Source organism: Gorilla gorilla, chromosome 12 (genome assembly GCF_029281585.2).
Source record: "Gorilla gorilla gorilla isolate KB3781 chromosome 12, NHGRI_mGorGor1-v2.1_pri, whole genome shotgun sequence".
Taxonomy (NCBI): Eukaryota; Metazoa; Chordata; class Mammalia; order Primates; family Hominidae; genus Gorilla; species Gorilla gorilla.
The window spans coordinates 136,545,230-136,570,719 of record NC_073236.2 but is presented as its reverse complement, the minus strand read 5'-3'; the positions used below and the strand labels follow the sequence as shown (position 1 = coordinate 136,570,719).

Below are 25,490 nucleotides of genomic sequence, written 5' to 3'. Positions count from 1 at the left end.
CAGGCGCGGTGGCGGGCGCCTGTAGACCCAGCTACTCAGGAGGCTGAGGCAGGAGAATGGCATGAACCCGGGAGGCGGAGCTTGCAGTGAGTTGAGATCGCGCCACTGCACTCCAGCCTGGGTGACAGAGCGACTCTGACTCAAAAAAAGAAAAAAGAAAAGAAAATTTAATCTCCATCTTCCATTTCAAAAGTCTTTCCTCACTTGGCAACAGGCAGACCCCTGAGCGCTGGCCTGGTCCATCTGTCCCTCAGACTGATGGCACAAAAAGCCAAAAGCCCACAGTCTCTTTGCCCCTCTGACCTGACTGCACTGATCTCAGGACTCCAGGAGAACCTCCCAGAACAGAAAGGAGGCACGCATATCCTCGTGTGGCTTACAACCTGCCCTGCTTGCTTCCTGGTTTTGGTGGTAAACCGAAGGGAAAGCAACTTGAAACAAGCCCAGGTCATCATTGTCACCCACCTTCCCACCCCGACCGTCCTTTCTGGTCTGGCCCAGCTCACTTGGCAGCAGTGGGCTCAAACAGGAGTTGGCAGATGTAGCCCTCACTCTGCCCACACCTGCAGGCCCTGCTGGCCGCTGGTCCATCTTAGTCACATGCCTACCCCCAGACCTACACATGGGCAGAGCCACCACTGCCTAGAGGTTCACTGTTCCCATCACTAGGCATGCTTGCCACATGGAGATTTGACCCACACAACAAAGAAGATCTATTAATGTCAAAAGTTCAAAGAAACATGATTGCAGGAGAGAAGTCATACTGTTTGTATGCACTTTGAGATAGTCACAAAGAACTACTGTTGTGTTAACTGACAAGTATTCATTAAACTCATATTGAGAAAATGGATTTCCACTGAGCAGTAAACTAAAAGTGTGCAAAAGCATTTCAAATATCATTTGAAATTTCATGCATTTCAAATATAATTATAAAAAAATCCAGAATCATTACCATGAATTTGCTCAGCATTTTGCGATCTTAACGACCCTCCATGTTGGTCTTTTATTTGCAGTTGCAGTACTGCCCTTTATCTTTCAAGCGTCATTACCTTCACTCAGCGGTCAACGATCAGATCTCTATCTTTTCATGTAAAGTGTTCTCCACGGGATTTGAATGTCACTGACAAACAAACAAAAAAAAAAACACTATCTTTTTCAGTTTTCTTGTTTACTGCAATGATGGTTCTTCAAACTTAAGAAAGTCTTGGTCCATGATACTATCCGATAAAATCCAAGTAGCAAAAGTCAGCTACTTCTTTTAAGATAAAGAAGAAAATCCAGTAATATATTTGACTCCCTTAGAGAATCAATTTCATTCATTTTTCAAACCTCAGAAAATAACATTTCAGGGAGGAGCCAAGATGGCTGACTAGGAACAGCTCCGGTCTAGAGCTCCCAGTGTGAGCAACGCAGAAGACGGGTGATTTCTGCATTTCCATATGAGGTACCAGGTTCATCTCACTAGGGAGTGCCAGACAGTGGGCACAGGACAGTGGGTGCAGCAAACCGTGTGCGAGCCGAAGCAGGGCGAGGCATTGCCTCACTCGGGAAGTGCAAGGGGTCAGGGAGTTCCCTTTCCTGGTCAAGGAAAGGGGTGACAGACAGCACCTGGAAAATCGGGCCACTCCCACCCAAATACTGCGCTTTTCCGACGGGCTTAGGAAACAGTGCACCAGGAGATTATATCCCACACGTGGCTCAGAGGGTCCTATGCCCACGGAGTCTCGCTGATTGCTGGCACAGCAGTCTGAGATCAAACTGCAAGGCGGCAGCGAGGCTGGGGGAGGGGCGCCCGCCATTGCCTAGGCTTGCTTAGGTAAACAAAGCAGCCGGGAAGCTCAAACTGGGTGGAGCCCACCACAGCTCAAGAAGGCCTGCCTGCCTCTGTAGGCTCCACCTCTGGGGGCAGGGCACAGACGAACAAAAAGACAGCAGTAACCTCTGCAGACTTAAATGTCCCTGTCTGACAGCTTTGAAGAGAGCAGTGGTTCTCCCAGCATGCAGCTGGAGATCTGAGAACGGGAAGACTGCCTCCTCAAGTGGGTCCTTGACCCCTGACCCCCAAGCAGCCTAACTGGGAGGCACCCCCCCGTAGGAGCAGACTGACACCTCACACGGCCGGGTACTCCTCTGAGACAAAACTTCCAGAGGAACGATCATACAGCAGCATTCGCGGATCACGAAAATCCGCGGTTCTGCAGACACCGCTGCTGATACCCAGGCAAACAGGGTCTGGAGTGGACCTCTAGCAAACTCCAACAGACCTACAGCTGAGGGTCCTGTCTGTTAGAAGGAAAACTAACAAACAGAAAGGACATCCACACCAAAAACCCATCTGTACATCACCATCATCAAAGACCAAAAGTAGATAAAACCACAAAGATGGGGAAAAAACAGAGCAGAAAAACTGGAAACTCTAAAAAGCAGAGCGCCTCTCCTCCTCCAAAAGAACGCAGTCCCTCACCAGCAATGGAACAAAGCTGGACAGAGAATGACTTTGACGAATTGAGAGAAGAAGGCTTCAGACGATCAAACTACTCCGAGCTACAGGAGGAAATTCAAACCAAAGGCAAAGAAGTTGAAAACTTTGAAAAAAATTTAGACGAATGTATAACTGGAATAACCAATACAGAGAAGTGCTTAAAGGAGCTGATAGAGCTGAAAGCCAAGGCTCGAGAACTACGTGAAGAATGCAGAAGCCTCAGGAGCCAATGTGATGAACTGGAAGAAAGGGTATCAGTGATGGAAGATGAAATGAATGAAATGAAGCGAGAAGGGAAGTTTAGAGAAAAAAGAATAAAAAGAAATGAACAAAGCCTCCAAGAAATATGGGAGTATGTGAAAAGACCAAATCTGCGTCTGATTGCTGTACCTGAAAGTGACGGGGAGAATGGAACCAAGTTGGAAAACACTCTGCAGGATATTATCCAGGAGAACTTCCCCAATCTAGCAAGGCAGGCCAACATTCAGATTCAGGAAATACAGAGAATGCCACAAAGATACTCCTTGAGAAGAGCAACTCCAAGACACATAATTGTCAGATTCACCAAAGTTGAAATCAAGGAAAACATGTTAAGGGCAGCCAGAGAGAAAGGTTGGGTTACCCACAAAGGGAAGCCCATCAGACTAACAGTGGATCTCTTGGCAGAAACTCTACAAGCCAGAAGAGAGCAGGGGCCAATATTCAACATTCTTAAAGAAAAGAATTTTCAACCCAGAATTTCATATCCAGCCAAATTAAGCTTCATAAGTGAAGGAGAAATAAAATACTTTACAGACAAGCAAATGCTGAGAGGTTTTGTCACCACCAGGCCTGCCCTAAAAGAGCTCCTGAAGGAAGCACTAAACATGGAAAGGCATAACCGGTACCAGCCACTGCAAATTCATGCCAAAATGTAAAGACCATCGACATTAGGAAGAAACTGCATCAACTAACGAGCAAAATAACCAGCTAACATCATAATGACAGGATCAAATTCACACATAACAATATTAACCTTAAATGTAAATGCACTAAATGCTCCAATTAAAAGACACAGACTGGCAAATTGGAGAAAGAGTCAAGACCCATCAGTGTGCTGTATTCAGGAAGCCCATCCCATGTGCAGAGACACACATAGGCTCAAAATGAAAGGATGGAGGAAGATCTACCAAGCAAATGGAAAACAGAAAAAGGCAGGGGTTGCAATCCTAGTCTCTGATAAAACAGACTTTAAACCAACAAAGATCGAAAGAGACAAAGAAGGCCATTACTTAATGGTAAAGGGATCAATTCAACAAGAAGAGCTAACTATCCTAAATATATATGCACCCAATACAGGAGCACCCAGATTCATAAAGCAAGTCCTGAGTGACCTACAAAGAGACTTAGACTCCCACACATTAATAATGGGAGACTTTAACACCCCACTGTCAACATTAGACAGATCAACGAGACAGAAAGTCAACAAGGATACCCAGGAATTGAACTCAGCTCTGCACCAAGCGGACCTAATAGACATCTACAGAACTCTCCACCCCAAATCAACAGAATATACATTTTTTTCAGCACCACGCCACACCTATTCCAAAATTGACCACATAGTTGGAAGTAAAGCTCTCCTCAGCAAATGTAAAAGAACAGAAATTATAAGAAACTGTCTCTCAGACCACAGTGCAATCAAGCTAGAACTCAGGATTAAGAAACTCACTCAGAACTGCTCAACTACATGGAAACTGAACAACCTGTTCCTGAATGACTACTTGGTACATAATGAAATGAAGGCAGAAATAAAGATGTTCTTTGAAACCAATGAGAACAAAGACACAACATACCAGAGTCTCTGGGACACATTCAAAGCAGTGTGTAGAGGGAAATTTCTAGCACTAAATGCCCACAAGAGAAAGCAGGAAAGATCCAAAATTGACAACCTAACATCACAATTAAAAGAACTAGAAAAGCAAGAGCAAACACATTCAAAAGCTAGCAGAAGGCAAGAAATAACTAAAATCAGAGCAGAACTAAAGGAAATAGAGACACAAAAAACCCTTCAAAAAATTAATGAATCCAGTAGCTGGTTTTTTGAAAGGATCAACAAAATTGATAGACTGCTAGCAAGACTAATAAAGAAAAAAAGAGAAGAATCAAATAGACTCAATAAAAAATGATAAAGGGGATATCACCACCAATCCCACAGAAATACAAACTACCATCAGAGAATACTACCAATACCTCTACGCAAATAAACTAGAAAATCTAGAAGAAATGGATAAATTCCTCAACACATACACTCTCCCAAGACTAAACCAGGAAGAAGTTGAATCTCTTAATAGACCAACAATAGGATCTGAAATTGTGGCAATAATCAATAGCTTACCAACCAAAAAGAGTCCAGGACCAGATGGATTCACAGCTGAATTCTACCAGAGGTATAAGGAGGAACTGGTACCATTCCTTCTGAAACTATTCCAATCAATAGAAAAAGAGGGAATCCTCCCTAACTTATTTTATGAGGCCAGCATCATCCTGATACCAAAGCCGGGCAGAGACACAACCAAAAAAGAGAATTTTAGACCAATATCCTTGATGAACATTGATGCAAAAATCCTCAATAAAATACTGGCAAACCGAATCCAGCAGCACATCAAAAAGCTTATCCACCATGATCAAGTGGGCTTCATCCCTGGGATGCAAGGCTGGTTCAATCTACGCAAATCAATAAATGTAATCCAGCATATAAACAGAACTAAAGACAAAAACCACATGATTATCTCAATAGATGCAGAAAAGGCCTTTGACAAAATTCAACAACTCTTCATGCTAAAAACTCCCAATAAATTAGGTATTGATGGGAAGTATCTCAAAATAATAAGAGCTATCTATGACAAACCCACAGCCAATATCATACTGAATGGGCAAAAACTGGAAGCATTCCCTTTGAAAACTGGCACAAGACAGGGATGCCCTCTCTCACCACTCCTGTTCAACATAGTGTTGGAAGTTCTGGCCAGGGCAATCAGGCAGGAGAAGGAAATAAAGGCTATTCAATTAGGAAAAGAGGAAGTCAAATTGTCCCTGTTTGCAGATGACATGATTGTATATCTAGAAAACCCCATTGTCTCAGCCCAAAATCTCCTTAAGCTAATAAGCAACTTCAGCAAAGTCTCAGGATACAAAATCAATGTACAAAAATCACAAGCATTCTGATACACCAATAACAGACAAACAGAGAGCCAAATCATGAGTGAACTCCCATTCACAATTGCTTCAAAGAGAATAAAATACCTAGGAATCCAACTTGCAAGGCACATGAAGGACCTCTTCAAGGAGAACTACAAACCACTGCTCAATGAAATAAAAGAGGATACAAACAAATGGAAGAAGATTCCATGCTCATGGGTAGGAAGAATCAATATCGTGAAAAGGCCATACTGCCCAAGGTAATTTATAGATTCAATGCCATCCCCATCAAGCTACCAATGACTTTCTTCACAGAATTAGAAAAAACTACTTTAAAGTTCATATGGAACCAAAAAAGAGCCCTCATCGCCAAGTCAATCCTAAGCCAAAAGAACAAAGCTGGAGGCATCACACTACCTGACTTCAAACTATACTACAAGGCTACAGTAACCAAAACAGCATGGTACTGGTACCAAAACAGACATATAGATCAATGGAACAGTACAGAGCCCTCAGAAATAACGCCGCATATCTACAACTATCTGATCTTTGACAAACCTGAGAAAAACAAGCAATGGGGAAAGGATTCCCTATTTAATAAATGGTGCTGGGAAAACTGGCTAGCCATATGTAGAAAGCTGAAACTGGATCCCTTCCTTACACCTTATACAAAAATCAATTCAAGATGGATTAAAGACTTAAACGTTAGACCTAAAACCATAAAAACCCTAGAAGAAAACCTAGGCATTACCATTCAGGACATAGGCATGGGCAAGGACTTCATGTCTAAAACACCAAAAGCAATGCCAACAAAAGCCAAAATTGACAAATGGGATCTCATTAAACTAAAGAGCTTCTGTACAGCAAAAGAAACTACCATCAGAGTGAACAGGCAACCTACAAAATGGGAGAAAATTTTCACAACCTACTCATCTGACAAACTGCTAGTATCCAGAATCTACAATGAACTCAAACAAATTTAGAAGAAAAAAACAAACAACCCCATCAAAAAGTGGGCAAAGGATATGAGCAGACACTTCTCAAAAGAAGACATTTATGCAGCCAAAAGACACATGAAAAAATGCTCATCATCACTGGCCATCAGAGAAATGCAAATCAAAACCACAATGAGATACCATCTCACACCAGTTAGAATGGCAATCATTAAAAAGTCAGGAAACAACAGCTGTTGGAGAGGATGTGGAGAAATAGGAACACTTTTACACTGTTGGTGGGACTGTAAACTAGTTCAACCATTGTGGAAGTCAGTGTGGCGATTTCTCAGGGATCTAGAACTAGAAATAGCATTTGACCCCGCCATCCCATTACTGGGTATATACCCAAAGGACTATAAATCATGCTGCTATAAAGACACATGCACACATATGTTTATTGCGGCACTATTCACAATAGCAAAGACTTGGAACCAACCCAAATGTCCAACAATGATAGACTGGATTAAGAAATTGTGGCACATATACACCATGGAATACTATGCAGCCATAAAAAATGATGAGTTCATGTCCTTTGTAGGGACATGGATGAAATTAGAAATCATCATTCTCAGTAAACTGTCGCAAGGACAAAAAACCAAACACTGCATGTTCTCACTCATAGATGGGAATTGAACAATGAGAACACATGGACACAGGAAGGGGAACATCACACTCTGGGGACTGTTGTGGGGTGGGGGGAGGGATAGCATTAGGAGATATACCTAATGCTAAATGACGAGTTAATGGGTGCAGCACACCAGCATGGCACATGTATACATATGTAACTAACCGGGACATTGTGCACATGTACCTTAAAACTTAAAATATAATAATAATTAAAAAAAAAAGAGAGAAAAAAAAGAAAATAACATTTCAGTTAACCTCAAAGATACAATACTGAAGATAAAATCCTCTGGGTTTTTTGAGAGATTTCTTAAGGAGATCAAGAAGTTAAATTAAGTAGCACTGGCAGAGTATGCTCCTTCAGGTAGTACAAGATTATAGAACCTTCTATCTCCCCATGTGGTCTCTCCCTGTGTATCCCTATGTGTATCTAGTTAAAGAGAAAGCAGTAGAACTTAGCAGGTAAGGGGATTTGAGGTCAGTTTGGGTTGAAAGTCTAACTAGGTCAGAATCCATGGTCTATCATTTACTAGTTAAGTGGCCTTGGACAGGTAACTATTCTCTCTGAGGCTGTTTCTTCATCTGTAAAAGAGGAACAATAACACCTACCAATAATGATTGCTGTGAGAATTAAATGAAATATTTGTACAGTGCTAAGCAGAGTGTCTGACACATAGTCCAGAGCTAAATCACTGGTAGTTAAGCCATCAGTCTTGTGAATGTGATACAGCCACTGGTCAAATCCTATAGCACAGTTTATTATACAGGACACTTAACTGCTGCCCTGTATAAAATTTATTTGTAAGAATTTTGTCTTAGGCAGGGTGCGGTGGCTAACGACTATAATCCCAGCACTTTGGGAGGCCAAGGAGGGCAGATCACTTGAGCTCAGGAGTGTGAGACCAGCCTGGGCAACATGGCAAAACCCCGTTTCTACAAAGGAAAAAAAAGGAATTTTCTCTCATTATAACAATTAGAACAACAATTATTGAACACACTATGCACCAGGCACTGTTCTACGTGATTCAATTAAGTGTATTAACTCATTTAATTTCATAACAGCCATGGGGTGGGGGGGAGGGAGATGCATATTTTATTGGCAAGGAAACTGAGGCCCAAGGTCACATAGTTAATAAGCGCTAGAGGCAGGATTTAAAACTTAGGTGTCTGGGTGGCATATGTTATTTTACTAACACTGCTGCCTCTCTGACTTAACCTACTTAAAAACAGACATTGGCCAGGTGCAGTGGCTCACGCCTGTAATCCCAACACTTTGGGAGGCTGAGGCAGGCAGATCACAAGGTCAGGAGTTCAAAACCAGCCAGGCCAAGATGGTGAAACCCCGTATCTACTAAAAATACAAAAATTAGTCGGGCGTGGTGGCGGGTGCCTGTAATCCCAGCTACTTGGGAGGTTGAGGCAGGAGAATCACTTAAACCCGGGAGGCGGAGGTTGCAGTGAGCCAAGGTCACGCCACTGCACTCTAGCCTGGGCAATGGAGCAAGACTCCATCTCAAAAAAAAAAAAGAAAAGCAGACATCATTTATATCTTTAACACACACTGCTGCACAAAATTATGTATCAAGTATTTCATATGGCAGTGAACTGTGTTTCTATCTCTCTATCTGTCCCTCCGTGCTTTAGGCATAACACATTTTCAAAAGCTACTTGAATAGATGAAACAGGACAGGGCTCTAACAGGCCCTACACAATCCTCATCTTCCTCCCCCGCTCATCTCATCCCCTACCTCATTCCCCCTGACGCATTTACTCTATCCACGGCAGCTTTCTTGCTGTCCTGAACTACCATGTGCATTGCTTATGCTCTGGGGGCTCATTCGGTTCATAGTCATTTGTTGAACACCTACTATGTGACAGTCATGAAAAGGCACTGGAAAATACAAGGTAAAAAACTAGTGTGAAAACAGTTAAATCCGAAGACAGTCTGTGGTTTACTGAATATTAGTGTACCAATGTTAATTTCTAAGCTTTGATATATGTACGATGGTTATGTAAAGTGTTAACATTAAGGGAAGCTGGGTGGAGGGTAAAGAAGAACTTTCTATGTATTTTTACAACTCTTCTAAATACTTTAAATTGTTTCAAAATCAAACCACTTTTTTTTTAACATACAGTTCCTACCTTCAGGAACTCAAATTCTAGAGGAAAAGGTGGCCGTGTAAACAAATGAGTCCACCAAAGTGAGTGATAACTTCCAGGTCAGAAGTCATGTTCGGGACAGGATGTGAAGGGGAAGGAGGCACGCCGGCTGTGGCCAACCCTGTCATCCAGTACAACCGTTTAACCTCCTAAAGCCTCAGTTTACTTCTCTGCAAAATGGGAACTAGGGAACAGACACGGGTCCTTGCAGAGCTGGTGGGAGATCTGCAAACCGAAGTCACCATGGGACCGCGCATGCTATCAACAGCCAGGCCGAGCAGCACCAGCCGCCCTCCCAGTGACCCACCTGGAACTCCAGCCCGTAGATCACTGGTGCATCGTCCTCCATGCTGCGGGGAAGCGACCCGACCCCGGCCACTCACACGCTAAGGACCTCGCTACGGCCGGCGCGTCCCCACCTCGCGGGCGTGTTCCCAGCGCCCATTCATTCCCTCCCCGCAGCAAACGACTCCAAACTGGAAGTCTTTCTGGCCCAGAACAGCTTCCGTAGTGGCCACTTCCTACTTTTCGGATGTGTCATCAATCTGTTCCTCACCAGCGACCAATGGCAGCGGCGCTGGCTTGTGCGCATGGCCACTTGGGCTCACATCCGGGCTCTCAGCGCGGGGACTCCTGGCGGTGAGAACCCCTTCCCAGAGGAAATAAGGTGGTGGGCGGAGCGGGCCGCGGAGGCCGGCTGTGGGCGGAGGCCGGCTCTGGGCGCAGGCCGTAGGGAGCGAGCGGCGATTAGCCTCAGCTAGCCATCGCATCTAAGAATCGCTCACGCCGTAGTTGGGCGCCGCCATGTATTGTCATTTGTATGTACTTGGCGTTCCTGAGCGCTGGGCCAGCGCTTCACACGCACTGCCATAAGGAGCTTCATCCAACCCTATGAATAAGCTGTTACACTTCCATTTTACAGATGAGACGCTGCAAAGTTGAGTAACAGTCGCAGCGCTCATTGGTCCATTGGGTAGCCAGGATGGGCACCTGAGCTGACTCCCTTAGGTTCGGCCCAAGGTGCCCTAAGTCAGGGCCATGCCTAATGCATTTCTGCAGGTGCCCAGCACTGTGTGGCAAAGAAAGCACTACCAAGGATGGGGTTATGAAAGCCGGCACCGCACCACTGGTGGTCCTGGACTGCATATGCCTCCGAATGGGAAACGGAAGGGAAGGCCCTGGGGTTCCTAGAGGTCTCCAAAGACTGAAGACTTGTGGTGGAGAGACCGCCCCTCTTACGCATCCTGCTCAAAGTGCCTGCCCTGGCCTTGGGCCAGCAGAAATGGCATTGCAAGGACTGCAAAATACATCATAGCTGAACCACGCCGCTAGCCTGGTTCCACCGGGGCTTCCAGGACCACGCACCTTTCCTCCATTTCTGTGATTAGCTTTCTCCTCTACCCTTTATTGATCTCCGTGACGGAAATGATTGGGTCTGGTTTTGCTCAGTTGGGCACGGCGCGTGGTATTGAGTTAAGGCTGGATGAGTATCTGTTGAGTGGATGAGATTTTAGAGATTACATTAGAAATCAAATAAGCAGGCCTGGTGCGGTGGCTCACGCTTGTAATCCCAGCACTTTGGGAGGCTGAGGAGGGTGGATCACAAGGTCAGTTCGAGACCTGCCTGGCCAACACATTGAAACCCTGTCTCTACTAAAAATACGAAAATTAGCCCGGCGTGGTGGCACGCGCCTGTAATCCCAGCTACTCGGGAGGCTGAGGCAGGAGAATCGCTTGAACCCGGGAGGCGGAGGTTACAGTGAACCGAGATCGCGCCACTGCACCCCAGCCTGGGCGACAGAGCCAGAGTCGGTCAAAAAAAAAAAAAAAAGAAAAGAAAGAAATCAAGTAAGCAATGGCCCAGACATGAGAATCATCCTATTTAACCACTCCGCTTGCCGATATTAACTTGCGGAGCTAAGAGGGCCTTCATACTTCGGGATTAAACCCACCCATCTATCACTGATAACTTTATCATGAATTTTATTATACAAGTACTGCAGGTGCATGGTAAGAAACTTACAAAATACAGATAAACACAAAGACAAATCCATAGAAACACTGATTTCTAGGATATGCTGGCCAATAAAAATAGCCCAAGCGACTCCCTTTCACCCGCCCCATCTGCCACAGGCTTGCCTATTGCCTCTGAGTGACAGAATCAGGCTAGGTGGAGTGGAATCTCCGTTCCCATTTCCAAGTACGGGGTCCGCTCCCCTCAACTACCGGCTCCTGGTTGCCTGTGCGCGTTCACACCTAGGGCTCCAGGCCCCGCCCACAGCAGACGAACCGGAAACGAACCCCATTTCCGGCCTGGGGGCAGGGCCACGGGTTCCTGCATCGGGCATGAGCAGAACTAGGCGCGCCGCGGCACGGCATGCGCAGGCGCACAGAGCTGCCCGGGGGTGCCAGTTCCTCTCCGCTTCCCGGCTTCTGTCACCTTCCTCACGGACCTTGGTCACGGCCGCAGGTGACCCCTTAGCCCAGCTCCAGTGGGCGGGTGGCAGGTGAGGATCAGGGCCTCGGCAGTCCAGAGGGGATGGGACCGTGTAGCGCCACCTCGGGGAGGGAGCACGCCGGCCTTGGCCTCAGCCCGGAGGGACCTTCTCTGGGACCGATGCTAGAGTGGGCGTGGGGTCCGGGCGCGGGGTCGCCTGCCACCCAAGGGCGTGTGTGCTCCGCGGGCCTTGTGCCAGGCCCCACGTCGCCGCGGCCCTTGCTCTCCACGTCTGCAGACGGCTGGAAGCGTCTCTGCAGCCCGCGGAGGTTGCAGGAAGGGGAAGCTGCTGCGAAGCGTGTGGGAAACTACCCGCTGGCGCGTGCCCAGGCGTCCCCGAGACCCCCAGCTCCAGGCTTGGTGCCAGCCAGGCGCCCAGCAAGCCCCTTAACTTCCCTTAGACTTAATTCACCCTCTCGCGGAAAGAGGTTACTAATGACCTGCCCTGCCAAACTCAGCGTTGTGAGGCTGCAATGCAGTGTAAAAGCATTTGAGTCACTGTGTAAACGTCCGCTGTTGCTACACATACTAGTTGTAGAGTATATTTACTGTGAAGACCGAAAAAGCGTTTATTCAACAGAAAGCGTTAGGGTCAAAGATGTGTTTTAACGTGTCATTTTTTCACTCTTTACTACGAAACAGTTTAGCCCCAAGGAAAAATTTTCTTGGACCTACGGTTTGTACTTTTTTATGGCTACTTGAAGATATGGTGTCTTTGGATTCAGTCACTGTTCGCAAATTCAGAAGATAGTGGCGGATAATGAGCCAGTCCCGTCTTGGGATTGGGGTGGGAGAGGGACAGGGGAAATGCAAATGAAATATTACACAGTGTTACTCATTCAGTTCTTACATTTTGTGATTTCTGATGGGATCTTCTTCACAGTTACTAAACTGGGTGTTGCCACTCTGCTTTATCATTAAAATGATAATTACTATGCTTGTGTCTGTGCAGCTCTTCACACTTTAAAAGATGCCTATGCATGGGTGCCACTGTTTAATCCTCTTTATTCTGATGTACCAACCTCCTCTAAAAGATCAAGATTTTCAGAGGTTACTTCACTTGGTCTTGAAGCTAAGACTCAACACAGTTATTGAGACACTGCATTCAGAGCTCTTTCTGCCCACCCCTGCCTGGCAACCTTGCAAGAGGAGCTGAGAGGTGACCAGAACAAAGAAAAGAGTATTGGCAGAAAACCCTGTGTGGGTAGCCTGTCACCATCAGGTACTGTCAGTGTGATGTTAGGCAAATCACTTGGCCTTCTCTGCTGTATGATGGAGGTAATAATAATGCTTCATAAGTTTAGGATGAGTATTAAATAATACAGGTAAAATGCTTGATCTGTAGTGAGTGTTCATTACATGGAGACTTCTGTTAATACATGCCACCTAGATTTCCGCTACACACCCTCGTGCCCTTATGGAAGGAAATTTTACATGACTGCAATTTGGTAAAAGATTTATGTTTACAGAGTGTCTGTGTCTGGGAAATGAACCTGAGAAACCAAGTTTTAAATGTTGTTAGGAACTTTTTATTTCTCAAATACAGAATTACTTAAATTTAATATTTAAAAAAATTTTAAACAATTAATTAATCATATTCTTGTGCAAAGCCCTCAACTGGACAAGAAGAAAGTCAGATTTCTTTGCTGCACTGTGATGTAAAGCTTCTGTAAGCTTATGTAAGCTTAAAATCCTATTTATAGTTTAATAAAAATAAAGCCAATGATAGGAGGGAGTAAAGATTTCTATCACGCACAAATCAAGAACAGATACTTGTGTTTTTCCATTTTTAATTATGAACTATAAAGACTACCCGTAACACACATGTGAGATTTAAAGATCAAGTCAACCCAGTCTTCCATTACCAGCATAAGATGGGGACCATTTCCCGATGCGTTGAAACTCCCGTGTGTCCCTCCCCAGTCAAGCTTTCCTACCATCACCTTCCACCCCTCCCTCACTAAAGTGGCTGTTACTATATCCTGGCTTTTCTTTGTAGTTTGACCAAATATGTTTGTGTTCCTAACACAGAAAAAGTGTTTGGATTCAACACTTTTGTTTAATTTCCATGTTTTTGAATATACAGAGTCATGCTGTTTATTTTTCTACTCATTCTTTGTGCAAAATTGTATTTGTGAGATCCAAACATAATTTATATGTTAGATATGGAAGAGTTCACTGATTTTCACCACTATTTTAATATTTTATGTCCTAGTATACCACAGTCTACTTATTTACTTATTATTGTGTCTACAGGCAGTGTTTATTTCCACTTTTTTTTTTTTTTTTGAGATGGAGTCTTATTCTGCTGCCAGTTCAAGTGATTCTGCTGCCTCAGCCTCCCAAGTAGCTGAGACTACAGGCGCCCGCCACCATGCCTGGCTAATTTTTTGTATTTTAGTAGAGACGGCATTTCACTATGTTAGCCGGTATGGTCTTGATCTCCTGACCTCGTGGTCCGCCTGCCTCGGCCTCCCAAAGTGCTAGGATTACAGATGTGAGCCACCACGCCCAGCCTACTTTTTCTTTTAGGACTTTAGAAGAAAGGTATTTTGATTTGTTATTTATGAAATTCAGCATCATAGCTTACACTGCTCATGTACAGGAATTCCTCCATGATAGGTATCTAGCAGTGGAATTCTAGGTCCTAGGTGCTATGACCACATATTTATTGTCTCAACCAAGACTCCTTTAAGAGTGAAAGGAGACACTTAATGATTTTACTGAGGCCAAGCACAGTGGCTCACGCCTGTAATCTCAGCACTTTGGGAGGCCAAGGCAGGAGGATCACTTGAGCTCAGAAGTTTGAGACCAGCCTGGCCAACATATTGAGTCCCCATCTCTACAAAAAATACAAAAATAGCTGAGTGTGGTGGTGCACACCTGTAGTCCCAGCTACTCCAGAGGCTAAGGCAGGAGGATGGGCTTGAGCCCAGAAGATCGAGGCTGCAGTAAGCCACCATCGTCCCATTGCACTCCCGCCAGGGTGACAGAGCCAGACTATGTCTCATAAAATAATAATACTAATAAAATAATAGAAATAACTTAAACCATGGGTGAAAAATTGAATTGTTCTGGGAAAAATCAAGATGTATAGTTATCAAAGTGATAAGATAATGTGCTTTTTAAACTTTACTAGATAATACCAAGTGGTTTCTCAACATGGATGTTCAAAGGTATACCCCTTTCAGCTCCGTTGCTTATTTTTCTAATGGATCATTTAGTGTGCTTTTATTAATTTGTAGGAATTCTTTATGTATTCTTCGTGTTAATCCTTTCTCAGTTACATTTGTTTGTTTCACTTTTTTTAGGTTTTTAATGATAGAACTTTCCATTTTAATATAGCAGATGTATCCATTTTCCCTTTATGGTTTGTACTTATTATGCCTAGTTTAAGAGGCTTTGCCTACTCTGAAAATATATTCTCTTATATTTTCTTTTGAAAGTTTGGAAGTTTTGCCTTTCACAGTTAATTTTTGACCCCCACCCCTGCCCGCCCCGCCCGAGACAGAGTCTTTCTCTGTCACCCAGGCTGGAATGTCATGCCTCAATCTTGGCTCACTACAACCTCTGCCTCCTGGGTTGAAGCGATTCTCCTGCCTCAGCCTCCCGAGTAGCAGAGTAGCTGGGATTACAGGTGCCCGCCACCATGCCTGGCTAATTTTTGTATTTTTAGTAGAGACGGGGTTTTACCATGTTGGCCAGGCTGGTCTTGAACTCCTGACCTCGTGATACGCCCGCCCCGGCCTCCGAAAGTGCTGGGATTACAGGCGTGAGCCACCGCACCCGGCCTTCACAGTTAAGTTTTTAACGTCCCTGAGGTTGATACTGTGTCTGTGGTGAGACAAGATTCCGAGTTTATTTTTTCCCAGCTGCATGATTTGTCTACACATCACTCGAGGAAAATCGTCTCTTCCTTTGATGTGTGCTACATATTCCCTTGTGATAGTTCAGTCTTGTTTTTTTTTTTTTTTTTTTTTTTTTTTTTGAGATGAAGTTTCGCTGCTGTTGCCCAGGCTGGAGCACAGGAGCACAATGGTGCGATCTCGGCTCACTGCAACCTCCGCCTCCTGGGTTCAAGTGATTTTCCTGCCTCAGTATCCCAAGTAGCTGGGATTACAGGTGCCCGCCACCACGCCTGGCTAATTTTTGTATATTTAGTAGAGACAGTGATTCATTCACCATGTTGACCAGGCTGGTCTTGAACTTCTGACCTCAGGTGATCCACCCTCCTCGGCCTCCCAAATTGCTAGGATTACAGGCGTGAACCACCGTGCCCGGCCCGATATTTCAGTCTTTATACCATAGATTTTTGATGTATTCTACATAAATAATCATACACGAAGAATGAAGGTTTGTATTTTTTTCTTTTCAGTTTTTATTGTAGCTTTTAGTTATTTTTCTTGCCTTAATCCTGCCCAAGGACTCCAGTATTAGGCAGCATAAAAATGTTGAAGAGAACATCTTTATCTTTTTTCTACTTTTAAAGAGAATGCTTTAAACATTTCACTGTTAATTTGAGGTTTCCTTTAGGTTTTTGGTAGATACCTTTGATTGCATTAAGGAGGTTACTTTCTATTGCTAGTTTGCTGACAGGTTTTATCTTGAGCAGATGCTGAATTTTATTAGATACTTTCTTGTGCATCTATTGAGATAGTCATGTACTTTTATTATTTAATCTATCGCATTAAACCAACAGTACATTTCTGGGATAACCTGAGTTTGGTAGAAAATAAATACATTGCTGATTCAGTTAGCTAATATTTCAAGATTTTTGCATGTGTGTTCATGAGTGAGATGATAGTTTCCCTTTTAGTATGGCCTTGTCAAATTTTGGTCTCAAGGTTATATTAGCCTTATAAAGTGAATTGGGTCATGTGTCTTTTTTCTTCTCTGCAAGAATTTTTGTACTGTAGGAATTATCTGTACAGAATCTTTGGTAGAATTCACTGGTAAACCCTCTGGACCCTATCTTTTCTTTGTAGGAAGACTTAACTACTGGTTATACTTTTTTTATAGTTATAGAACTATCTCGTCATATATACATGGTTATTACTAGTGTCTGCTTTGCATTTGAACCTTACATTGGAATAAGATTAGAGTAAGGAAACCCTTGAAGTGAAGAAGCTATTTTGCTACAAATTATATGTCCCTTCTCACAAAATCTTATGGATATAATTTATATAGATGTAGCTTTATAATATGTATGTCTTCCCATTCATAAAAGCATCATCTAAATCACGTTTTATATCATTTTTATTTGAGCATTCCTCTTGATTTTCTAGAGAAGAAACCCTCAGATCCTTACTTACAAGCATTTTCCTGCATCTAGATTTTATTTGTGTGAAAGCAAAAGTGATCATCCTTGCCCTAAATTATTAGGGCTTTTTATTACTTTGGTATTTACTTAAGAATAAAATTTATTTTTTTATTTTCTTCTCTTCTCAAAAGTGGTTTGCAGGTATTAATGAAAATTTTGGACATTCCCATTTTATCAGTTCTCCTTAATTTACAATTTATAAAGTTTTTAAGCTTTATAATTTAGAAGCATTTTACCTTAATTTTTATTATTTTGGTGGTTTTTCTAGGCGATGTTTTTTGTTATTATATCTCTGATAAACAGATTTCCCTAAATCTTAGAGGTTTAAAGCAGCTTCATCTTCACAATAGTAAGAATTGTTTCTTTAAAAAGTTTCTTCACAAAGGCAATAAAACTTTTAAAATCTGTGAGATTGAATCAGAATTAGCTTTAGAACCTAGAATCTTGTTAGGGCTGAGGGGAGATGAGACGGAGGGAAGATCCCTTTCTCTCATCATTAGCTTATATCGAAATAAATTCTTATTTCTAAAATAAAATACGCAGACCACGCTAGTGCCTTCAAGTCCTGCTGGGAGACTTCAGAGGGGGCACTGCCTCATGCTGCCTGTTTGCTCCTTGTGCCCAGCCTCTATCCCTGCACAGGAAGGACCCGAAGGAGCAGCCTTACCATGCACAGGGGGCTCCCCCTTTGGGGTTCTAGGGCAATTTGTTCTTCGGGCTCCCGGTGAAACATGGCAGGAAAAAAAACGTTTTACTCCTTTTCATTGGATTTTTTATTCATTTATACTTAACAATTATTGGATGAATGTATAAGGGAATTAGTAACTTACCAGGCTGAACCGGAAACTTCTTCAAAATGTATAACTTGGATTATGTACTTTAAAATAATGTTTTGGGAAGGCTGACTCATTGGGAATACTGTGATGGAAGTGTTGACAGTGAGAAAAGGGTAGTGTTATCTAGAGATCAGCTAAGTGTCATTTTTTAAGTAAAAAAGGTACATGTTGTTTTATTCTGAAAAAAATCCCTTATCTTTTATCATAGTCTCTTAGATTTCCTTAACTTGAATTTGTTCACTATGAGAGTAAAACTACATAAAGTAAAAGTTTTTCAAGAAAAAGAACAAATACTTTTTTACAGTTTGAGCTCTTTGTCTCATTCTTTGGCTGGTCCTGGTTTCCCCACTCACTAGCGGTGTGATTTCGGCTTACATAGCCTCCCAAGGCCTCAGTGTCCTCATCTGCGAAACGAAGACAGTGATAGCAGCTGTCTCGGGGGGTGTTCTGAGAATCACACAGGCATATGTATATATAGCCGGGGGCATATAGTATGTGCGGATAAATGTTAGCTAGTTGTGTTGTCAGCTTCAGTCATCAGTGCTTAGTGAGTGTGCTGTTGTTTTCTTACTGTTTAAATTTTTCATGTCATTCACACTGTATCAGATTTCCAGAGTCAGGCAGATAATATGAGCTGGGGCACGGGGTGGGGGTAGGGGCGGACGGCATGGGGAAGAGTCAAGAGACTATTACAAATTGAAGAGTCTTGGGAGGGCTTCATGGAAGAGGAGGGACTTAGCTGACTCTCAGAATGAAGTAGTGTTTATATGGCTGGAACCTCACACCTACTGGAATGGCTACTATGAAATAAAATAAAAACAAAATAACAAGTGTTGGCAAGGATGTGAATTCCAAGGCTTGTGCACTGTTGGTGGGAATGACAAACGGTTCAGCCACTATGAAAAACAGTTTTTTGGTGCCTCAAAAAAAATTAAAAATAGAATTACCATATAATCCAGCAGTTCCTTCTAGGTATTTACCCAAAATGATTGAAAGCAGGGTCTCAAAGAGCTGTTGGTACACAGCCACGTTCATTGCAGCAGCATCCACAATAGCTAAAAGATGGGAGCAGCCCACATGTTCAACAACAGATAGCTGGATAAACAAAATGTAGTGTACGCATACCATGGAATATTTTTCATCCATAAAAAGGAAGGAAACTCTGACCAAGCTGTAGCATAAATAGCCCTTGAGAACTTTATACTGAGTAAAATCAGCCAGTCACAGGAAGACAGTTATCGGGTGATTCCACTTATTTTATAGTAGAATGGTGGATGCTCTGGGCAGGGGAGATGGGTATACGGGGGAATGCTTAATGGGGATGGAATTTTAGTTTTGCAAGATAAAAAGTGTTCTGGAGATTGGTTGCACAGAAATGTAGATGTACTTAACACTACTGAACTTAAGGTGGTCAATTTTATGTGTATTTTACCATAATCAAAAGCACATGGATAAGAAGCTGGAGAAATGGAAGTCTGCGTCATTTGAATCTATAAGCAATACCCATTTTTCGGTTGAGGTGAATGAAGATCACGCTCAGGGGCCTTCTCTCTGTCTTTGCTTTCAGGGTCATGGAGGACGCTGGCGGCGGCGAGGAGACCCCGGCGCCGGAGGCCGCGCACCCCCCTCAGCTCGCGCCTCCGGAGGAGCAGGGGTTGCTCTTCCAGGAGGAAACCATCGATCTTGGCGGGGATGAGTTTGGATCCGAAGAGAACGAGACCGCATCGGAAGGCTCGAGTCCTCTCGCGGACAAGCTGAACGAACACATGATGGAGAGCGTCCTCATCTCAGACTCCCCCAACAGCGAGGGCGACGCGGGCGACCTGGGCCGAGTGCGGGACGAAGCTGAGCCCGGAGGGGAAGGCGACCCCGGCCCGGAACCCGCGGGCACCCCGAGTCCCAGCGGCGAGGCCGATGGCGACTGTGCCCCCGAGGACGCCTCTGAGGACGCGGCACCCAGTAGCGGAGGGGCCCCGAGGCAGGACGCGGCCCGCGAGGTCCCAGGCAGCGAAGCCGCGCGCCCGGAGCGGGAGCCTCCCGTTGCGGAGCCGGTCCCGGTGTGCACCATCTTCAGCCAGCGCGCGCCGCCAGCCTCCGGGGACGGCTTCGAGCCGCAGATGGTGAAGTCGCCCAGCTTCGGTGGCGCCAGCGAGGCCTCGGCCAGGACACCGCCCCAGGTCGTGCAGCCCAGCCCCAGCCTCAGCACGTTCTTCGGAGACACGGCTGCCAGCCACTCCTTGGCCTCGGACTTCTTCGACTCCTTCACTACCTCCGCCTTCATTTCCGTCAGCAACCCCGGCGCGGGCTCCCCGGCCCCCACCAGCCCGCCTCCCCTCGCTGTGCCCGGGACCGAGGGTCGTCCCGAACCCGTGGCCATGCGAGGGCCCCGGGCAGCTGCACCCCCGGCGTCGCCAGAGCCTTTCGCGCACATCCAGGCAGTGTTTGCAGGGAGTGACGACCCCTTTGCCACCGCCCTGAGCATGAGCGAGATGGACCGGAGGAACGACGCCTGGCTTCCCGGCGAGGCTACGCGTGGAGTCCTGCGGGCCGTGGCCACCCAGCAGCGCGGCGCCGTGTTCGTGGACAAGGAGAACCTCACCATGCCGGGCCTCAGGTTCGACAACATCCAGGTGAGCCCGGGTCTCCCGCCTCCGCAGCTCGTGCCTCCTCTCTGCGTCTGTGAGATACGCACAGTGCCCCTCAAGGGATGGAGAAGGCCTTGTTTTCAGTAGTTCCTAACATCCCATTGTGAGCGTCTGTGTTCCTCTCTCCCTGGGTAATTAGGGATCTGTTGGTTTCCCCAACAGAACATATTTAATGGACTGCTACTCAGAGAGGTAGAAATAAATACCACCAAGGCAGACAGTTCTACCGTAATTCTCTCAGTCAGTTCTCCATGTCCTGTAATCCATTTGACATTTGAACTCCAGTTAATAATAAATCCATTTCTTTCTTTAAAATATGGAAAAATATATTCCTGTAACATATAATGTGCCCGATGTAGAATTTTTATAGGTTGAATAAGAAAAATATGCGTAACCCAAAAAGTAACAAATCACAGAAATATATAAATGTTAAGCTAAATGGTAACATACAAATGTTCGATCTCACTACTAATGAAAGACAATTGATGCAGGGGTTTTTTCAGTGCCGCTTTGCCAGCTGGAGACCTCCGTGGTCGGCGATGCCCCTGCCCAGGCCTCTCTCGGCCCAGGTTCGCCCACTAGGCCTGCCGGGCCGCACCTGGCTCGCGCTTTGGCATATCCCGTGGCCTCGGTGACTGTGCTCTCAGCCCCCAGCAGTGGGTTGTGCGAGCAACTGAGTGTAGGGGTCCGGGGGCTGCTCCAACCGCCAGCATAGGAGCAGGCTCCACACGGGGCTTGTAGCTGGACCAGGCGTGTGGCAAGTGACTCCCACAGTGGACTCCCGCGTCCAGGCGAGGGGAACACCGTGACGCCCGAAGAGCGACGCCCGCGACCCCGAAGCCCGAGAGGGGGTGTTACAGCGTGCACACAGCTCTTTTCGACCCGCATCTGCTGCCGGACTAACGGGCATCTTAACGGCTCTAAACGGGCGCATTGACAGAGCACTGCTTCCCGTTGAGTGGGGCAGCCGAAGGGGGTGAGGGATGGAGGGTTACAGTGTTATTGCTGTCTTGGAACCTGCACTCCGCGGAGTCCTGAGTTCTTGTCCTGCCTCCAAGAAGAACGAGATTATGCCGACAACCAGAGTGTGAGGAGGGCGGACAAGAGTTTTATTGAGCACAAAACAGCTCTCAGCAGAGAGGGGAGGCGAGGGTGGTCCCCCACCGGAAGTCAGGTGGTGTCTCTCCCAGTGTGGCTGGCTCAGGGGCTTTTTTGGGCTCAGAATGGAGGGGTGCATGCTGATTGTGAGTATGCAAAAAAGGGCTAAAACAAAGTCACCACTCAAAGGTGGGACAGTGGAAAAAACCAATTGGGGAAGGGTAGGTATATGTAAAATAGGTGAAGAGGGGTAATCAATCAGAGGGAAGTGCTCCACATGGGACGAGAGGTTCTCAGTCCCTTACGTGGGTTTATCCGGGACTTGCAGCTAGGCTTTAAACTGTCTTCAGTTCCAGTCAGGTTTCACCGGGGACCGCCCCTGTCTGCCTAGGATTTGTCTGCCTCCTGCCGCCATCACACTCAAGTCATTTCCGTTTCCATTTATCAATCATGATCTACTGTTTGTTGAAGTGTGGGAAAATAGCCTCTCTAAGGCAGCCCAGATGGGACCAAAATCAGTACAAACATATTTAAGTAAATTTTAAAATGCGTATCAAATGTGCATATTCTTTGACCCAGAAATTCCACTCTTAGGAATGTATTGTGAGGACATAATCATACTTGTATACATATACCAGCTGTTGAGATGTCTATCAGGGTGGTTTGTAATTGCAAAGAATCTGAAATAATCTAAAAGCCCGTTATTAGGAGGCTTGAATACATTTGACTCACCTCATCTTTGCAATGGAATATTTATGTAAGTTTTTAAAATGATGCCAGGGGTTAGGGGGAGGAAGGGATGAACAGGTGGAACATAGAGGATTTTAAGGCAATGAAACTATTCCATGTGATACTTTAATGCTGGGTACATGTTGTTATTTATTTTACCAAACCCATGGAATGTGCTACACCAAGAGTCTACCCTAATGTAAGCTGTAGACTTTGGGTGACAATGATGTGTCCATGTAGATTCATCAGTTGTAATAGGTGGACCACTCTGGCGAGGTGCGTTGATCATGGGGAAGACTGTGTGTGTAGGGGGACAAGCAATATATGGAAGATCTCTATACCCGCTTAATTTTGCAGCAAACCTAAAAGTGCTCTAAGTAATAAAATCTTCCTCCGATCATTGGTGAATAATAATATAAATAAATTGTAAAATCTATTTTTAAAAAGATACAAAACAATATTTAATGAGGTTCATCTCCTACTGTTAAATTTGAAAATCAGGACAGAAGATAGCATGTAGCATGCATAGTATGATAAAATTTTTATAAATATATGTATACATATGTATCAGATTAAATCATATGCATGTCAGTTTTAGTTTATTGCAACCAAATTGTGGGACAGGATTAGTAGTTTCCATATGGCACTGTACATGATGGGGCGCCCCACCTCCCAGTTACTGGCCTCAGATCCTGTGCGTGTCTGTCTTCCTGAAACTGAAAGAAGGACCTACAGCCCCCTTTAGTGCAACCACTTACCCACTCCTGAACCCACTTACCCACTCCACTCTCACTCCTGAACACAAATAGGTAAGCCAATAAGCCAGTCGTATGACTGTGACTATTGCTATTGAATTGATAGATGGCTGAGACCTAGGAGTGGTGAATTCTCCAGGAAAAGAAAAGTGACATACTAGAGAAATGAAGCCAATTAATTTTTTCAGATAACTGAAGTGTAAGCCTATAGACATCCGTATTTTGGGTGTTTTACACGGCAGTCTTTCCAGAATGTTCATTGACTAATTTACTAACATTCCTTTACTATATTTATTGTGTGCTTACTCTTGACCAGGCATTGGTCTAGGCATCCTTCTCCACCCTCTTAGGCAGAATATACTGAGCATAATTTAACCTTTGCAGGATCTTTTTAATGAATACCAATTCCGGACTCTGATGTCAGGGGTATTTGGATGTGTGGGATTGGATTTATTTGTCACTGAATCCTTACCTGTACTCCCACTCCCTGGTCTTGTCTCTGTATCCTGTACCCCCAAGATGGCTTTCATGTTCTGCTCCATGTTTCTTCCCGTCTCTCTCGGGGTCTTTGTCCTCTCTGCTGTAAAATTCCTTTAACATCTGTGGGTCTGGCCTTTAGCACTTTCTTTCAAACCCTCTGTTGCTTGCCTTGCCGTTTGCTTCTCCCTCTGACTGTAACTCAGAGGAAATCTGAAGGTTGCCACAGGAAAGACTTAACCTTTTGCTTCCCAACTGGGTGCTGCAGTCCAAGGGTCTTAGGTACATTTGGAAAGGGGCAGAGGTGTTTCACTTTGGTTGACAAAAGGGCTGGGGTGAGCATATGACATTTAGTGAGTAGAGCTAAGAGTACTCAGTACCTTGCAGCGAGCTCAAAGCTTTCAAGGAATGGAAAACACCTGTTCCTCAAAAAAGCTTAAAGGTCTCTGGTCCTGTCCAGTTTCTCCTTTTATGATGAGGAAACAGATCCGAATGACTTGTGTGTTCACCAGCAAGCCTGCCATGTCCCAGGCATCCTCTCTCCTCCTGACACAAAGGAGGGTGTAATGCCTACCCGCCAGCCCAGACCAGGACAGACGGCCTAGACAAGGGAAGGCAGACCTGCAAATGGATAATTTCAGTGTCCTGTGGCTCAGTAGAGATCCAGGCAGAGTCCCATGGGCGTGTTTACCCTAGATAATGCAGCCACAACACTGCAGAGCCAGTGCCAGAACACAGGTTCTCTTTGCCTTAGTTCTGGCCTCTTTGTCTTATGTTGTATTTCTCCCTACCATAGAAAATGACTAATTGTATTTCTCTCAGAAGGATCTCTGTTTAAGTCAAAGAACTAGAAACAGCACTAATTATCAGGGAAATGCAAATCAAAATCACAATGAGATATCATGGCTGTTAACTGAAAACTCTGGAGACAGCAAGAGTTGGTGAGGGTGTGGAGAAAGGGACCCTTGTGCACTGTTGGTGGGAATGTAAATTAATACAGCCATTATGGAAAACATTATGGAGGTGCCCGAAAAAGTTAAAAATAGAGCTACCATATGATCTAACAGTCCCCCATTCTGGGTATGTATCCAAAGGAATTGAAATCGGGATCTCAGAGAGATGCCTGCGCTCCATGCTCACTGCAGAATTATACAGTAGCCCAGATAGGGAATCAACCTAAGTGCATATCGACAGGTGAGAGGACAGAGAAAATTTGGTATGTAGTGGCTCACGCCCATAATCCCAACTTCTCAGGAGGCTGAGGCAGGAGGCTCACTTGAGCCATGGTGTTCAAAGCTGCAATGAGCTATGATGGCACCACTGCACTCCAGCATGGATAACAGAGTAAGACCTGTCTCTTTTTAAAAAAAAAAAAATGTTTTTAAAGAAAAGAAAATATACACAATGGAATTCTATTTAGTCCTTAAAAAACAAGGGTAAACCTTGCCATTTGTAACTATATGCATGCACCTGGTGGACATTAGGTTAAGTGAAATAAGCCAGACACAAAATGATGAATACCACGTGATCTGATTTACATGTGGAATCTACAGAAGTCAGACTCATAGAAGCTGGGGCCTGGGGGTGTGAGGGGCATGGGGAGATGTTACTCAAAGGGTACAGAGCTTCATTTATGCAAGAGGAAGGAATGCTGGGGATGGAATGTACATTTAACATGGTGACTATAGTTAGTAA

The 25,490-nt window shown here is 44.8% G+C and overlaps 2 protein-coding genes across 9 annotated transcripts in view; one reads left to right on the top strand and one right to left on the bottom strand.

Moving 5' to 3' along the window:
- EIPR1 (EARP complex and GARP complex interacting protein 1) overlaps window positions 1-10,924 on the bottom strand; it is a 186,933-nt gene extending 176,009 nt beyond the window's left edge. Inside the window, exons 1-2 of one of the 4 annotated variants that reach the window (XM_063696081.1) lie at window positions 9,746-9,973; window positions 953-1,120 (exon numbers count right to left, since the gene is read on the bottom strand). In XM_063696081.1, the coding sequence (XP_063552151.1) occupies window positions 953-970 (18 nt within the window). In that variant the 5' untranslated portion in view covers window positions 971-1,120; window positions 9,746-9,973. Of the gene's footprint in view, window positions 1-952; window positions 1,121-9,745 lie in introns of all 4 variants that reach the window. The other 3 variants (XM_055378709.2, XM_004028772.4, XM_055378706.2) reach the window with 3 other exon arrangements.
- A 769-nt stretch (window positions 10,925-11,693) lies between these two features.
- The window catches only part of TRAPPC12 (trafficking protein particle complex subunit 12), a 103,680-nt gene continuing 89,883 nt past the window's right edge, over window positions 11,694-25,490 (top strand). Inside the window, exons 1-2 of one of the 5 annotated variants that reach the window (XM_019021480.3) lie at window positions 11,694-11,945; window positions 19,659-20,721. In XM_019021480.3, coding sequence (XP_018877025.3) covers window positions 11,785-11,945; window positions 19,659-20,721 — 1,224 coding nt within the window. In that variant the 5' untranslated portion in view covers window positions 11,694-11,784. The remainder of the gene's footprint in view (window positions 11,946-19,658; window positions 20,722-25,490) is intronic. The other 4 variants (XM_019021478.3, XM_019021479.3, XM_019021477.3 and 1 more) reach the window with 4 other exon arrangements.